General features: G+C 49.9%; 1 protein-coding gene across 2 annotated transcripts in view; it reads right to left on the bottom strand.

Annotated features, from left to right (window-relative positions):
* DLGAP2 (discs, large (Drosophila) homolog-associated protein 2) overlaps positions 1 to 15723 on the bottom strand; it is a 194492-nt gene that overhangs the window by 136759 nt on the left and 42010 nt on the right. For both annotated transcript variants that reach the window (XM_011937542.1, XM_011937543.1), the window contains exon 2: positions 6999 to 8056. In XM_011937542.1, coding sequence (XP_011792932.1) covers positions 6999 to 7988 — 990 coding nt within the window. In that variant the 5' untranslated portion in view covers positions 7989 to 8056. The remainder of the gene's footprint in view (positions 1 to 6998; positions 8057 to 15723) is intronic.

The raw sequence follows: 15723 nt of genomic DNA, 5'->3' as shown, positions 1-15723 counted from the left end.
AGGACAGAGCCAGACCCCAACCACCTGCACTCCCACAGGAGCAGAGCCTCAGCTGTCTTGGGTGGGAGAGGATAGAGCTGGACCCCATCCATCTGCACTCCTGCAGGAGCAGAGCCTCAGCTGCCAAGTCGAGAGCACCATGCCCAGAACAAGGTGACCACTTGGTGACCCTCACGGCATAAATGCAGCTGGTTCCTCAGGGTCTTAGATCACAGAATCCAAGGACCCAGTCACAGATCACAGGGTCTTTGCACCCAGTCCCCACGAGGTCTCTGCATCCACGACCATCTTAAGTTACATGGAGGCCGTGTCATTCTCACCTGGTAAACCCTGGATAAAACAGTGCATGTGCCCACCCAATGTTCCATGTTCACACGAGTTATGATTTCCAATGTGTTTTTCGGAACACTATCTTGCATCTCACCACAAACTGAGGCATGCAGGATCGATGAGGCAGAAAGATTTACCAGACACAATGCTGGTCAAAAACCTGAAACCAGACACCCTTCAACATCCATCAGCGTTTCCACAAACATTGCTGGAATTTCTGTCACGGGGATGAGAACGTGGTAGGTCCTAAGATGGTGTCACTGAAATGTGACACAGCCCAGCGATCTCCCTGCCTGCCCAGCACCAAGCTGCTCCCAGCAGTGACACGCCGAGTCCCAGGACAACCGGGGGGTGATGGGAGGAGTCCAGCCGGGGAGACAGTGAGTGGCCTCATGTAATCCCAGAGGCTCGAAGGCACAGGCCCAGCTCCCGCACTCCTGCAGACGGTCCCTGATTACATGAACAGGCTCGGTGAGCGCCAGCGTGATCCTGCCAAGCCCCGTGTGACGTTTCTCAAGGTGGGAGAGGATTCCGTGGCAGTTGGGGCCGGGGGGAAGGAAGGGGTGGCCCAGAGGCAGGGCCGCTGTGGAGAAGCCCCTCACAACACGGGCTTGGCAGTCAGGAGATGGTGTGGCCTGGGCCACAGGATGGGGAACATAGAGCGTGGGGGGCGGGCACACGTGGCTCCTGGTGGTGGAAGCAGAGGCCACCGCTTTGTCTAAAGGAGGCGTTTTAGGACTCACAGCAGATGGAGGGGGCAGCTGGTGGCCGGGTGTTAGTGCCGGACAGATCCAGACGAAGAACTCAAGGGGCTGCGGAAGGAGTGCAGGATTGTGCGTTTGTGTCCAGAGCAGCTTAAAAGGGGATGAGAAGCTCCTTCCAGCCCTGGTGTTCCACTACGGGATTGGAAGTGAGGTGTGACCACACCCCAACTCTCCTATCCATTCACGGCCCAAGATCTATACCACGAGCCACTTAAAACAAAAGCCCTCCTTTCAAATTGCAAACATGCGTTAGAGTGGAGCATAACCGGACTGGCCGGTTCTTCCGTTCCGCTGAGTACTGGTATGGCTAAGGACAGGAACCGACCACAGCCATCTCCTCTCTCACTCTTTTGCCCCTAAAACTACAAATACAAAGAAGTTTTCTGAGAAGCTTGTCAGAACTATTGGTTTTCTGGAGTTGAAAGCACCCCATAAGCCACAACTCCAGCCTTCCTGAACAGGTGGGGACCTTCCTGAACAGGCAGGGACACTGTGAGGGTGGTGGGGCGGGGGACTGGTACACCTGGCTCCTTCCTGCTTGCCAAGTTCTGGAACATGGGACACCTAGGTGCCGAGAAAGACCCTTATGTTCGAGCCAGCGTCCTCTGGAACATTGCGGGACACAGGTGCCCCTTTGCGAATCGTTACCGAGTGTGTTGGACCCTCCTAGATACAGAGGTAAAGCGGGAAAAAGACAGCACCCAGGCGCGGGAGACAGAGGGCAAGCAGAGGGACCCTCAGTGAAGGCCAAGGTGGAGGCCAAGCTGAGCTGAGGGTGTGAAGGAAACAAGCAGGGAGGGGTCACTCAGCATGTGGAGGTGGCCCTGTGGCAGGAGGGCCAGAGGTGGCCCAGGCTGTCCCAACTCTGATGAAACTCAGGTTCCACCCCAGACAGGGCAGAAAGAAGCAAATGGCCACCATTGTGCATTCCATGGCAAACCATTTATTTATTTATTTATTTATTTATTTTATTTTATTTTATTTCATTTAGAGATGGAGTCTTGCTCTGTCACCCAGGCTGGAGTGCAGTGGCGCGATCTTGGCTCACTGCAACCTCCACCTCCCAAGTTCAAGCAATTCTCAGGCCTCGGCCTCCTGAGTAGCGGAGATTACAGGCACTTTTCACCATGCCTGGCTAGTTTTTGTATTTTTAGTAGAGACAGGGTTTTGCCATGTTGGCCAGGTTGGTCTTGAACTCCTGACCTCAGGTGATCCCCCTGCCTTGGCCTCCCAAAGTGCTAGGATGAGAGGTGTGAGCCACCGTGCCTGACCCCGTGACAAGCCTTTTAAATGCTTATTGTAGAGACAAGAAACGGGAGCCTGGCTCCGTTTTGTAAAAGATGGATGATTTTTCTAAACTACACCACAGGGATGACCTGGTGACCGGGGAGATGAATTTTAAGACGTGTTTTTGTGCCTGACCAGAAACTTCACCAATGTAGTAGCTGAGCCCGGAAGGCAGGGACCTGCACAGCCTACAAAACAGACACGGCCTTCAGAGGAACGGCTGCGAGGAAGGGTCCGTACTCGGTGCTGGGACCCACCGCAGAGGGCGGCAGCAGGGAGAGGCTCTGAAACACTTTACACGTGGGCGGGAAACGCGCACGGCTCCGGGTTTTCATTCCACCCCCTCCCCCCGTGTTCATTTCTGTCATTTGCTTCCAACATGTGAACAGGTAAAAAGCCTGACAGGTAAAATCCAAAGCCTAACTGGCTGCTGCCTGCGAACACGCCAAATAAAACGGGGGGTCCGAACCTCTTCAAGTCAAATAAAACCTAGGGTCTGAACCTCTCCCCTAGGAGGGCAAGGGTTGCAGCCGGGCGATGCCAGGTGGGGAGGACACTGGAAGAGGAGAAAACCAGGAGCGCAGGAGGGGGTGGGAGACTGGGACGCCGCAGAGAGGAGGCCTGAGGACAGCAGGGAAGGGGTGGGGACAGAGGCCAAGGGCTGGAGGGGCCGCCGGGTCTTCTGTGGGAGGCAGCAGGGGCCCCCCATCCCTCCATCAGACACCGCCGGGAGCCTTCCCGGGGAAGCGGCGTCTCTCCCTCCCTGCATGTCCCTGGGACTTTCTGTGGACTGTGGCATAGAGAGTCTTTTGCATCCTGAGCTAAGCCTCCGTGAATCCCTTCTGCATTCCTACAATGCTCATTAAAAGTTTGACCTTAGATGCTTAGTCTGCTGATGCAGAAAAGGTGAAAATAAGAGCTTTGTGAAAGAATAACGTGAGGTCAGAATTGCCTTTCAATTCCACTTAGTCTCTGTCTTGACCTACTTAAAAACAAGAAAAAAATCTTCTTCTAATATGAACCACATACTCTGTACAAACCAAGGGTGAAAATAAAAAGTTATCCTGTCATTCAGCTGCAAGTCTTCCCAGTAAAAAAAGGAATGTAATTTATAAACATGACTTCTCTCTTCTAATTCTTTTAAATCTTATCCACATACTAGGACCCACAGACAAATTCCTTTAGTTTCACTATTTCCTGGCTGTGAAATAAAATCTGGGTTTGTGAGGACCCAGAAACCTAAAGTTTTCCACCAGAAAGTTTAATGCAATCGACAGGAAGAGATAGTCCTGCACAGGCATCTTTGAAAACGCCAGATGTCAGTGCAGCTGGGTCCTGGGACAGAAACAGTCAGAGGAGGTTGCACACAGCTCCTGATATTCAGCTTCATAGATCATTCCACGAGGGTCCAGCGGTGACCACTGGGGGACAGTGAGGAGGAGAGAGAAGTCACCGAGCTGCATCCCCAAAAGAGGTGGTTTCACTGGGAGGTGGATGTGGGGATGGGGGTAGCTTGCTACTGCAAGAAAGTGCCCTTGTGAACGAGCACCGTGAAAGCCGTGGCTGCAGATGTCCTCCCGTCCTCCAGGCAGTGCTTCCCAATGTCGGCACGATAACGCTCTGGGTTCAGTTTCCGAGGATGTTCACCTGAGTGGACATGAGAGGAAGGCCGGTGGCCATGGCAGGTGTTGTGCTGCACGCAGGGCCGCTGTCCCCCATGGAGAAGCAGACGGAGCTATTTGCAGGGAAGCCCTGGTGGGTGTGAGACCTAGTGGCTGCTTTCTCCTCTCTTTCTTGTCTCTGTCTTATGGCCACATCATTGAATTCCAGGGGGATTTCACCTCAATGTTGTGTCCCCAGAATCACATCTTTTCCTGGGGTCAAATCACAGCCTGCCATTCTTTACATGTTACTATAAAAAGACATCACATTTTGAAGTCTGGAAAATGTGTTTTGCTGGGACAACATCGCAGCCCAACCCATGTCGCTCCCTGCCCTGCCGGCTCTCCAGCGCTTGGCGGAGTCGTGGGGGGACCCCAGAAAAAGGGAGGTTTGACCTGGCCTCTGCCCTCAAGGCTCTTAGAGGCTTGCCAGGAAACCTGACTGATGAACATAAAGGTATCTGGTGACCCACACACGTACGGTGAGAGGCCTCGGGGCAGGGAAGTCCAGCAGTGGGTGGCCGGCTGCAGAACAACAGGACCAGAGTGTCTGAAATGACCCCATGGCACAGAACTCAGACTGACAGACACAATCAGACCAACCAGCTGGTTCCAAACAAAGAAAATCCAGGAGAAGGAAGAGTGGACAGACAGGAGAAACCTCAGCCTGAACGAGATGAAGAGGCTCATCACCAGCTGCCAGGTGGGCCCCTTCTCTGGATCCTGATCCAAATAAAAGCCAACAAGAGACAGCGAGCCCTCAGGGGAATGTGACCCCTGACCAGGCTGATATTATTTTCAATATCTCATAATGCAGGTGGTTATGCTTCAAAAGAAAGCATCCTCATCGTTCTGTGTGGATCTTTTGGAGATCAACACAGGCATATTTACAGTTGTATCTGTCTGCCGTGTGGGATTTGCTGCAGTGAAGCCTGGGTGGGAAGGCGTGAGTGCAGAGGGAATGAGGTCACTCTCGGAGGGATGGTGTTTGAAAGGGACTGACGGTGTGCGGGTTCATTCTGTCTCACTTCACCTTTGTGAATGATTGGTATTCCCTGCATCTACACCATGGAGTAGCTGTTGGAGGTGGAGAGAAGCGTGTTCCTGGGAGGAAGTGTGTGGGAGAAACTCCTGGGAGAAGGCAGGTCCAAGGGGCACAGGACCTGAGGAGAAGGCGTGGCTAGAGGGGCTGGGGGAGAGTGGCAGGCATTGGAGGCAGGTGACCCTGGCGCAAAACCTGGAGGCTCTGACAGCGTCCTGAAGTGTTCACTCAGGGAACAGACTATACACCCCAGTTACAGACAAAAACAAGAGAGCTGTGGTCTGTGACAATGAGGAGACAGATCAGAGTGAACCCCAATTCTTTATAGCAGGTTTCTCTAAACAAGCAGACACAACTTTTACATTTGGATATGATTAGGGTTTGCCAACAGCAAACAAAATTTATGCCTCTTCCATTGCTATAAAATAATATTTTATGCAAATACCAATTTGTCTCTGAATAAACCTGCCTGCAAAGGCAATTTGGTTAGCATTTCCTTTCAAAACAGCTGTTGAGACGTGGACGCTGGACCTGACGGCAATGGTGCCGCTGGAAGGATCTGCTACCACGACTCCCAGAAAGCATCACGGCTGCTGGTTCTCCCTGCCCCGATAGTTGACTGCCTGTTGGCTCAGCCATCAATGTCCCGTTACTTCATGAAGACATCTCTAACCCGACGTGCGACCCACAGCTGCTGCTCTAGGCAAGCAGGAGAGATCTGTGAGTCGGGACACACAAGTTATGTTTTGTTAACAGCACTATTGACTGAGGGGAGTCATTGAGCGGCATCCTCAGAAATAGTGTGTGCCTCCCAGAGGGCTTCCCCGGTAAACTCCGGCATGGCACAATTCAGAGACAGAGAGGGAAATCACATAAAACAGACAATTCCGCAATATGCCAGCTCTAGGGATCTACCATCTTTAATTTGTTTTTGCCTTTGGTAAATTCATTTAATCCACACCCCAGAGACATAGAGGCCCTTTCTATAATCAGGCTTTTTGTGGTGGTGGGGCTTAGAGAGGCTGCGGCCAAGTGCAGGGAGTGAACTCACAAATGTCGCAGGCCCATTTCCATTAGGCCGGTCCATCAGCTTTCACGTGGAAAACATCCACATGGGCTAGTCTGTGTTTGCTGTGGTTGTTAAACCCTCCAGCCTTAGAGGCATTAAAGAAATGGCCCACTGTGTTTAGAGGGATGGTTCCCAGGAGGAATTGGGATCTCCAGAGGCCCTCCCAGAGAAGGCCAGAGTCACGCGTGAGAGCTGCCTGTAAATAACGTCTTGCCATTCCTGCAGCCCCACACACAAAGCCATAGCATGCAGTCAACCCTTGAGTCTACCAGCAAATGATGGATAAAGAAGACGCAGTACATACACAGGGGACACTATTTAACCTTTGAAAGAGGGAGACCTGTCATTCTCCACAACATGGGGGAGCTGGAAGAAACTGCAAAGCAGGATGAGCCCGGCGCACACAGAGGCCACACGGTTGCTCTCACAGGTGGCATCTGAAACAGCTGAACTCATAGAAGCAGAGAGTGGCACCGTGGTTACCAGAGGGACTGGGGATGGGGAGGAACTGGGAGATGTTGGTCAATGGACATTTCAGTGAGGAGGGGTCAGCTCAAGAGACCTGTTGGCCAGCACAGTAGCATCAGTTAACAACCATGTATTGAATACTTGGAAATTACCCAGAGTGGATTTTAAGTGTTCCCACCACAAAAGAAAAAACGCGTGTAAGGTCATGTGTGTTTTAACAGCTCAGTGGAGCCGTCCCAGAACATATTCGTATATCAGAACATCCTGTTGCACACCCTAAATGTGTATGCAGTTGTTATCTGTCAATGAAAAATGGAATAACGACAAAACCACCTGCTGTGCCGAGTCGGCCTCCACAGGGCCCTGCGCCTGCTTACCTGGAGGTAGTGGCACGGCCTCAGGGCGGGCTTGGCGTCCTGGTGCAGCAGCGGCTTGTCCAGGTTCAGCGAGCTCTTGCGGTAGGCCTCCTTGGCCTGGCTGACCGTCAGCGTGGACCAGGAGCTGCGCTTCAGGTACTTGGCATCGGGCGTCAGCGCCAAACCCTCGCAGGCTGAGCATTTGACGTCGTTGTTGCTTTTGGAGGTCTTGAGGGACAGGTCCCCGAACGGGCTCTGCAGCGCGTCGGGGTAGCAGTGGGCCACCGGGCCCAGGTGGTGCCGGTTGAGCACGCTGGGCGTCCGGTAGGTGCTGTCGCTGTCCAGGTTGTCGTCGGAGCTCCACCAGCTGCTCATGCCGGGCCGGGGTTTGCCCTCGGGCTTGCGCTCCTTGCTCTTGCTCCTCTTGCTGTGCTTGGCGTGGTGGGCGTGGTGATGGTCGTCCGCCCGGCCGTCCGCCTTGGTGCCGTTGGCATTGCTCTTGGAGGAGCCCTCTAGCGAGTGCGACTTGGTGAAGAGCTTCTGCACGGAGTGTACCAGGTGGCGGATCCGCCCGGGGCTCTCGCTGCGCTGCTCGGCGGCCGCAGACGTCCTCTGGTACTGCAGCGTGTGGAAGCCGTCCCGGTGCAGCGGCAGCTGCTTCTCGAACTGGTCCAGCAGGTTGGCCGGGATGCGGTTGATCTTGGCGCCCGCGTGGGCCACGGCACAGTCGTCGCGCGTGTCGTAGTGCGAGCTGTAGTGCATCCGCGGGAAGGTGCTGCTGGACACGTGGTCGCCCAGCACCACGGGCATCATCACGCACTCCGAGTGCACCGAGCTGCGCGGCGAGCAGCGGTGGCGCCCCCCGGGGCAGCTGTCTGCGGGGCTCAGCAGGTAGGGCGGCCGCGCGTCAGGCCCGTGGTGCAGGTGCTCGCAGTCCTCGGGGGGCGCCAGACCGCACGTGTGCCCGGAACACAGCGGCGGCTGGGTCCGACTTCCGGAGAGGCCCTTCATGCTCCTGGGCGCGGGCGAGTAGCGCTCCTCATTGAAGTGCTGCGTGGGCGACCATGAGTACTGCGGGTCTGCGGGGAAACAGAAAGGGCATTCAACACCCAGAAGCGCGGCGGAAACCCCCAGGTGCGGGGAAGGGGAATATGTGACCCCCACCGTGGGCTGTTTGTTCAGCAATCAGTGTCCGTATCTGGCCTGAGCACTCGAGAGGGCAGGTTTGTGGTTTTTGGTTTCTTTTTTTCTTTCTTTCTTTTTTTTTTTTTTTGAGACAGAGTCTTGCTCTGTCGCCCAGGCTGGAAGATAAGGGCGCGATCTCGGCTCACTACAACCTCCGCCTCCCGGGTTCAAGCGGTTCTCCCGTCTCAGCCTCCCAAGTAGTGGGGATGACAGGCGCCTGCCACTGCCCCAGCTAATTTTGTTTTTGTGTGTGTGTGTGTGTTTTGAGACGGAGTCTCACCCCGTCGCCCAGGCTGGAGTGCAATCTCACGATCTCGGCTCATTGAAACCTCTGCCTACCGGGTTCAAGCCATTCTCCTGCCTCAGCCTCCTGAGTAGTTGTGACTACAGCATACGTCATCACGCCCAGCTAATTTTGTAATTTTAGTAGAGACGAGGTTTCGTCATGTTGGTCAGGCCAGTTTCAAAGTCCTGACCTCAGGTGATCCACTGGCCTTCCAAAGTGCTGGGATTACAGGTGTGAGCCACCGCACCTGGCCAGGCAGTTGTTTTTATATCACAAAGTGTTAGGAGTGGAGAGGGAACACTGATATTCCCAATGGTTAATGACCAAGATTTAGCATCTAGTAGATTCAACAGGTCTCTTGACAGCTGGATTTTGTGGTATTAAAGGAAATTAACAATTTGGGGGAAAAGCATAGTTGTATTTCACTTAGATTTCAGTTGTGTGGTACAGCTTAAGAAGTTTTAAAAATAGCATCTGGTATTTGATGGGTGATATTGTCTGGTAAGCTCATGTATCACATACACACATATTAATCGCAAAATCATTTGTTCAGTTCACATTCTTATAGGCCAGTGAGGATGGGAGAGGCTTTCTCGAGGCCCCATCTGTGTGGGGGCAGCTTTGCCTCCTTCCCCAGATGCCAGGCTGCATCTCCGCCCACCCGACTCCTCCCAGAGGCCAGGCTGCATCCCCTCCTGCCAGACTCCTCCCTGTGCCCTTCTGCGAGCTTTCCCTGAATGCCTGGAGGACCGAGGCTGTGGCTACAACACAGCACAGCCTGTCTTACGGCCGCTGAGCCACCAAGGGGCAGGTCGCTTGTTCTCTCCTCTCTCCCTAGGAAGGCAGCTGGGCGCCGGGGTGACCTGCAGAGAAGGAGGATCTGCCAGCTCCACGGCCTTTTGCTCCCTCTGGTCTCTGCACCCACATCTTCCTCCTCCTGGCAGGCCCCCCTCAACCCCACACCTGACTCCTCCATCCCAGGCCCCTCCTTCCCAGACCCTCCTCCTTGTCACCAGGACCATCACGATGGCCTCCTCCTCTGTTCCCCTCTCCCCCGCCTCCGCCCAGACATAGCTGTGGGGCTGTCCCCCTCAAATGTACCCCAGCCCATCCACCAACTTTTCGGCCCCTCTGAAATGCACCCCAGCCCATCCACCAGCTTTTAGGGGAGCCCTGTCTTCTTGGCCTGTAACCAAGGCCACGGCTAGGACGGCAAGCTCCCTGTGGGCTCAGCTGCCTGCCTTGTGACAGCCACGGGCCACCCTGGAGCAGTGCCAGGCCCAGACCAGACATGCGAGCTCTGTGATGACCAGAGGAGCTGCTGAGCCTCCCTCTGCCTCATGGTCCACACGTCCCTATGAGTCTGCTGGGCCTTAGGCACACTGGGCTGCCATCATTTGTAGATGTCACTGCCTGGGTTCTGCCGCCTTTGCTCCCAGGCCTGGAATGCATCCCCTGCATTCACTCCAAGACCCGGCTCCACACCACTGGGCCTTGCTGTGTGCTGTCCTCGAGGCCAAAGACCCAGACAGGAGCAAGAAGTGGCCTCCTCAAGGGCTGAGCGTGGCCATCTCCTCAGGAAGGGAACTATCCCCCACATGTTTGTCTAACACCTGCCTCCCCTGGGCCACCTCCGTGCCTCAGATCCCAGAACGCATTCCTGCCTGCCAGCTCCCCCATCACCATAAGCGTCTCTCCCACTTGCTCCTCTCTCCCCACCACCCTCCGCAGCCTGAGACGCACCCCTGCCTGCAGTCCTGGGGTGAGTCCGTCATGCCCTGCACTCACAGAGCCGCCCACTCTGACTCCCTGAGCAACGTGGATGCCAGGGAAAGCAGAGTGATGGGGAGTGAGAGTTTTCCCATCGCATCCAACCCCAACCCTCCAGGTAACCAAGGCAAAAAAAGAAAAATAAATAAATAAATAAATCCCCTGCTGAGAAAGTTTACCAAATGACTAGTCCTAGGTATGGCCTCAAAACGTCCCATTTCATGATCCAGGGCTGCCAGCCGTCTGGGCCAGCATGGCCATGAAAACATGGAATAAGGAAAGGATGCGATTTAATGGGTCCTTGGGAAGTCAGGGACCAGCTTCTCACATCCAGGTGTGAAAGCAGAAGGGAATATAAAGGTTTCCTGAGGGATCCCAAGACTGACAGCAAGGTGTGGGGCTGTTTCTCCCACTGAGGCCAGCAAAGGGATTTCTTCTGCATCCTCTCACAGTAAACAGTCTCCAGTTCAAGGATAAACAGATCCTTTAACTTCAAAGTGAGCCTCACTGTGTTATATTTCAGGTGCCCACACTGTCTCACGGGAGCACCTGCTGTAACGGCCTGGCTGTGTCTTCCTTTCTCAAATAGTCACATTATAACGAGAGCACTTTAATATACTGGGGGAATATTTAGATATTATTTTAATATAATTAAAAGCAACTTTTCAAGTGAAATTCAACATTCAGCTGCTAAATAGCAAAACTATGTGCTGTAATCTAGACTTTACAGCAGCATAAAGTTGTCATCCTATTATCTTTTACTTTGTTTTTCCATTAACGTGTAATTTAATACAATTCTAATCTCCCTTCATATTAAAAAGCGAGTCCATTACTGCCCCACTCACGTATCCTATTTCTGCGTAATGTTTAGCCTAGAAGCTATCTTATGAATGTGGCTCCATAAAAGAACAGCATAAAAGATAAAATTTAACTGAAATGAATTAAATTTGATTATGCCACATGTTGATACCACATTCTCATTTCCACTGTACAGGACTGGATTTCCTGATGGGTGCATGGAAACATGTACTTTAAAATATTATCACAATAATGACAATGGCAGCGTGCTGTAAACAATGGCAACACTAGAACGTGTAATGAGCACTGAGCTAGGTTTTTGGGTTTTTTAGATGTACACGATGTATATAGTAAATACTTAGGGGCTGGTAATTTCTTTTTGTGAAAACAAGGTTGCAAACACAAAAGGCAGAAAGCTTCTTAGTTTCCTAATTTCCAGCTCTTCACAACACCATTTTTGTCATTAAGAGAAAAAGCAGCAATTATAGTCATTATTCATGAACGTTCATTATTCATGAACAACCATCTCCCCAAATTCAGAATAGAATGTAAATGCAAGTCTTACTGTTGCACTTATAGGGCGGCTGGCCTACCCAATCTAAACAGCATATTGTGAGTATAGGAATAAAACAGGAAGAATGCAGCGAACGTTTACAGGGTGCACGCCATGCTTGTGGGACTGTTCCCAGGAGGTCCCCTCCAACCCTCCATCCCTTCATGGAGCATTTACAGGGTGCACGTCATGCTTGGGAGGCTCTTCCCCGGAGGCCCCTCCGACCCTCTGACAGTCTTCACGGAGCAGTGCTTACCCTGTTGCAGGATGAGGAAACTGAGGGTGGATGGGCAGCATTCCCACATCTTACGCTTGGCCGTTGATGGATGGGAAGGTAGTGTTTGGAGCCCTACTCTCCTACTTTCTTGTCCAAACCCAGCGAGTAGTTCCATACGGGGCTGACCTGAGCCAGCCAGCTGCCTGCACACCTCGGTGACAATCTCAGCCCAGGGCTTTGGGGAAAGCATGCAGCTTACCCAAGGCAGCCACCAATGTGAGAGCAGAGAGGAAGAGGCCGTGCACAGGGGTCCTCCCCAGTCTTCCCCTGACTACAGGCAATGGGGGGCCCTTCCCACTAGGAATGCCAGTTCCTCCTCCCTGCCTGAAGCTCATCTGACCCAGCCTTATCTGCCTGCATTTTCTTCTGCTTAGGAAAGGGAGGGGGAGACCCTCAGCATGTATCTCTCCTGCCCTCCATCCTAGAAAGAATTGCCCTGCTGGAAGTGGAAGCCTGCTGAACTTAAAGCAAAAGCCAAACAAACCAAGACAAAACAGAAAAACAAAAGCTTTATAAAGTAGACCATGGAGCGAGTTTCTAAATAAAAACTGATATACTCTACCATAGTGTATTTTTCCCAAACTAGATAAACATAAGCAACATTTCCTCAGAAATTGTAATTGGAGTTGCTGAAAATGGTGAGACAGCCCTGGTGGTGCTGGAATCACACTGACTGTCTCGGCCATCCTGGTCTTTTCATCTGCTCTGGTGTCCCTTTCTCTGTCCCCCAAGTGACACCTGCTCATCCTGGTTCTCTTAAAGCCCCCCAGGCCCTGGAGCCCACCCTGCCATTGGTCAAAACATTGGTCAAACACAAGTGCAAACATAGGCCAAGGATCATAGTAAGAAACAGAGATTGAACCTATTCCTGTATTCACTGTATCATGGTATGAAAGGCATAGTACAGCATATGGCAAAAGGAACCTATCTGAAGCCTCATTTTTAAAAAGTTCCTTAAAATGTTAACAAAAAGTATAAGATGTGAATGCTGACAGCTGTCAAGCATTGTTGACAGATATTGTGACAATCTAGAGAAATGGAAAGACATACCATATTCATGGATTGGAATGCTTAATCCAATGGTTAAGATGTGGTTAAGACAGAAAGAATCCCCAAATTAATGTACAGATTCTACACAATCCGTATCAAATTCCAGTTGGTTACTGCTTAGAAATTCAAAAGCTGATCTTAAAATTCACATAAACTGAAAAGGAAAACTATAGCCAAAGCTAGCAGAAGGAAAGAAAGAAGATCAGCACAGAGATAAATAAAGAAAAGAAACAATAGAGAATCAATGAAATCAAAATTTTGTTTTTAAAAAATATCAACAAAACTGGCAAACCTTTACCTAGACTAAAATTCAAAATGTGAGAAAACTCAAATTATTAAAATCAGAAATAAAAGTGAGGGCTTGCCACTGACTTCTAAAAAAGAAAAAGGATTATAAGAGAATGTTACAAAAAAAACATGATAAAAATTAGATAACCTAGATGAAATAAATAAATTCATAAAAAACACAAATTACTTCAAGAAGAAACAGAAAATCCCAACAGACCAACAGCAAGCAAAGAGATTGAATCAATAATTGAAAAGCTCCTGACAAAGAAAAGTCCAGGACTAGATGGTGACACAAGTTAATTCTATCAATATTTAAAAAAGAATTAACACCAATCCCTCTCAAAGTCTCCCAGGACTAGAATAGGCAGGAATGCTTCCAAGCCCATTCTATGGTAATTCTATCAGGGCCAGAATTACCCTGCTAGCAAAGCCAGATAAAGACAAGAAAAGAAAACTATAGATAAATATCCCTTATAAATACAGATGCAAAAATCCTCAAAAATAGGCCAGGTACGGTGGCTCATGCCTGTAATCCCAGCACTTCAGGAGGCCGAGGTAGGTAAATCACAATGACATCAAGAGGTCAAGACCATCCTGGCCAACCTGGTGAAACCCTATCTCTACTAAAAATACAAAAGTAAGCCGGACATGGTGGTTCGTGCCTGTAGTCCCAGCTACTCAGGAGGCTGAGGCAGGAGAATCGCTTGAACCCGGGAGGTGGAGGTTGCAATGAGCCAAGATCACACCACTGCACTCCAGCCTGGTGACAAAAGCGAGACTCAGTCTAAAAAAAAAAAAAAAAAAGAAAAAAAAATCCTCAAAAATACTAGCAGATCAAATATAGCAGCACATGAGAATTACACACCGTGACTACATAGAATTTATCCCATCTGTGCAAGGGTGGTTCAACATAGGAAAATCAATAAATGTAATAAATCACTTTAATAGAACAAAGGGGAAAAGGCCACATACTCAACACAGTTGATACAGAAAAGGCATTTGACAAAGTACACCACCATTTTACGATAAAAACACTCAGAGAACTAGGACTAGAGGGAACTTTCCCAGCATGATAATGGGCATTTATGGGAAACCCACAGCTAACATCATACTTAATGATGAAGGGCTGAAAGTGCTCCCTGTGAGAAGAGAACAAGACAAGGATGCGCACTTTCACTGCTGCTCAGCAAAGGAGCAGGTTACAAGAGCAAAATAAAAAATCGATTGTATTTCTATACATTAGCAATGAGAAACCCCAAAAGGAAATTAAAAAAGCAATTCCACTTAAAATAACATCTAAAATAATAAAATCCCTGGGACCACCTAACCAAGGATGTAAAAGAGGGCCAGACACAGTCACTCACACCTGTAATCCCAGCACTTTGGGATGCTGAGATGGGGGCATCACTTGAGCCCAGGAGTTTGAGACCAGCCTGGACAACATGGCAAAACCCCATCTTTACAAAAAACACAAAAATTATACAGGCATAATGGTAGGCGCATGTAGTCCCAGTTACTTGGGACTTGAGTCTGGGATTTCAAGGCTGCAGTGAGCCGAGCTTGCATCACTGCACTCCAACCTGAGTGTCAGAGTGAGATTTTGTCTCTTATAAAGAGATATAGACCAATGGAACAGAACAGAGCCCTCAGAAATAATACCACACATCTACAAACATCTGATCTTTGACAAACCTGACAAAAACAAGAAATGGGGAAAGGATTCCCTATTTAATAAATGGTGCTGGGAAAACTGGCTAGCCATATGTAGAAAGCTTAAACTGGATCCCTTCCTTACACTTTATACAAAAATTAATTCAAGATGGATTGGAGACTTAAATGTTAGACCTAAAACCATAAAAATCCTAGAAGAAAACCTAGGCAATACCATTCAGGACATAGGCATGGGCAAGGACTTCATTTCTAAAACACCAAAAGCAATGGCAACAAAAGCCAAAATTGACAAATGGAATCTAATTAAACTAAAGAGCTTCTGCACAGCAAAAGAAACTATCATCAGAGTGAAGAGGCAACCTACAGAATGGGAGAACATTTTTGCAATCTACTTATCTGACAAAGGGCTAATATCCAGAACCTACAAAGAACTCATTTACAAGAAAAAAAACAAACAACCCCATCAAAAAGTGGGTGAAGGATATGAACAGACACTTCTCAAAAGAAGACATTTATGCAGCCAACAGACACATGAAAAAATGCTGATCATCACTGGCCACCAGAGAAATGCAAATCAGAACCACAATGAGATAGCATCTCACACCAGTTAGAATGATCATTAAAAAGTCAGGAAACAACAGGTGCTGGAGAGGATGTGAAGAAATAGGAACACTTCTATACTGTTGGTGGGACTGTAAACTAGTTCAACCATTGTGGAAGACAGTGTGGCGATTCCTCAAGGATCTTGAACTAGAAATACCATTTGACCCAGCCATCCCATTACTGGGTATATACCAAAAGGATTATAAATCATGCAGCTATAAAGACAAGTGCACACGTATGTTTATTGTGGCACTATTCACAATAG

The sequence above is a fragment of the Colobus angolensis genome, unplaced genomic scaffold, assembly GCF_000951035.1.
Source record: "Colobus angolensis palliatus isolate OR3802 unplaced genomic scaffold, Cang.pa_1.0 Scaffold165, whole genome shotgun sequence".
Lineage (NCBI taxonomy): Eukaryota > Metazoa > Chordata > Mammalia > Primates > Cercopithecidae > Colobus > Colobus angolensis.
This window is presented reverse-complemented; position numbering and strand designations above follow the sequence as displayed.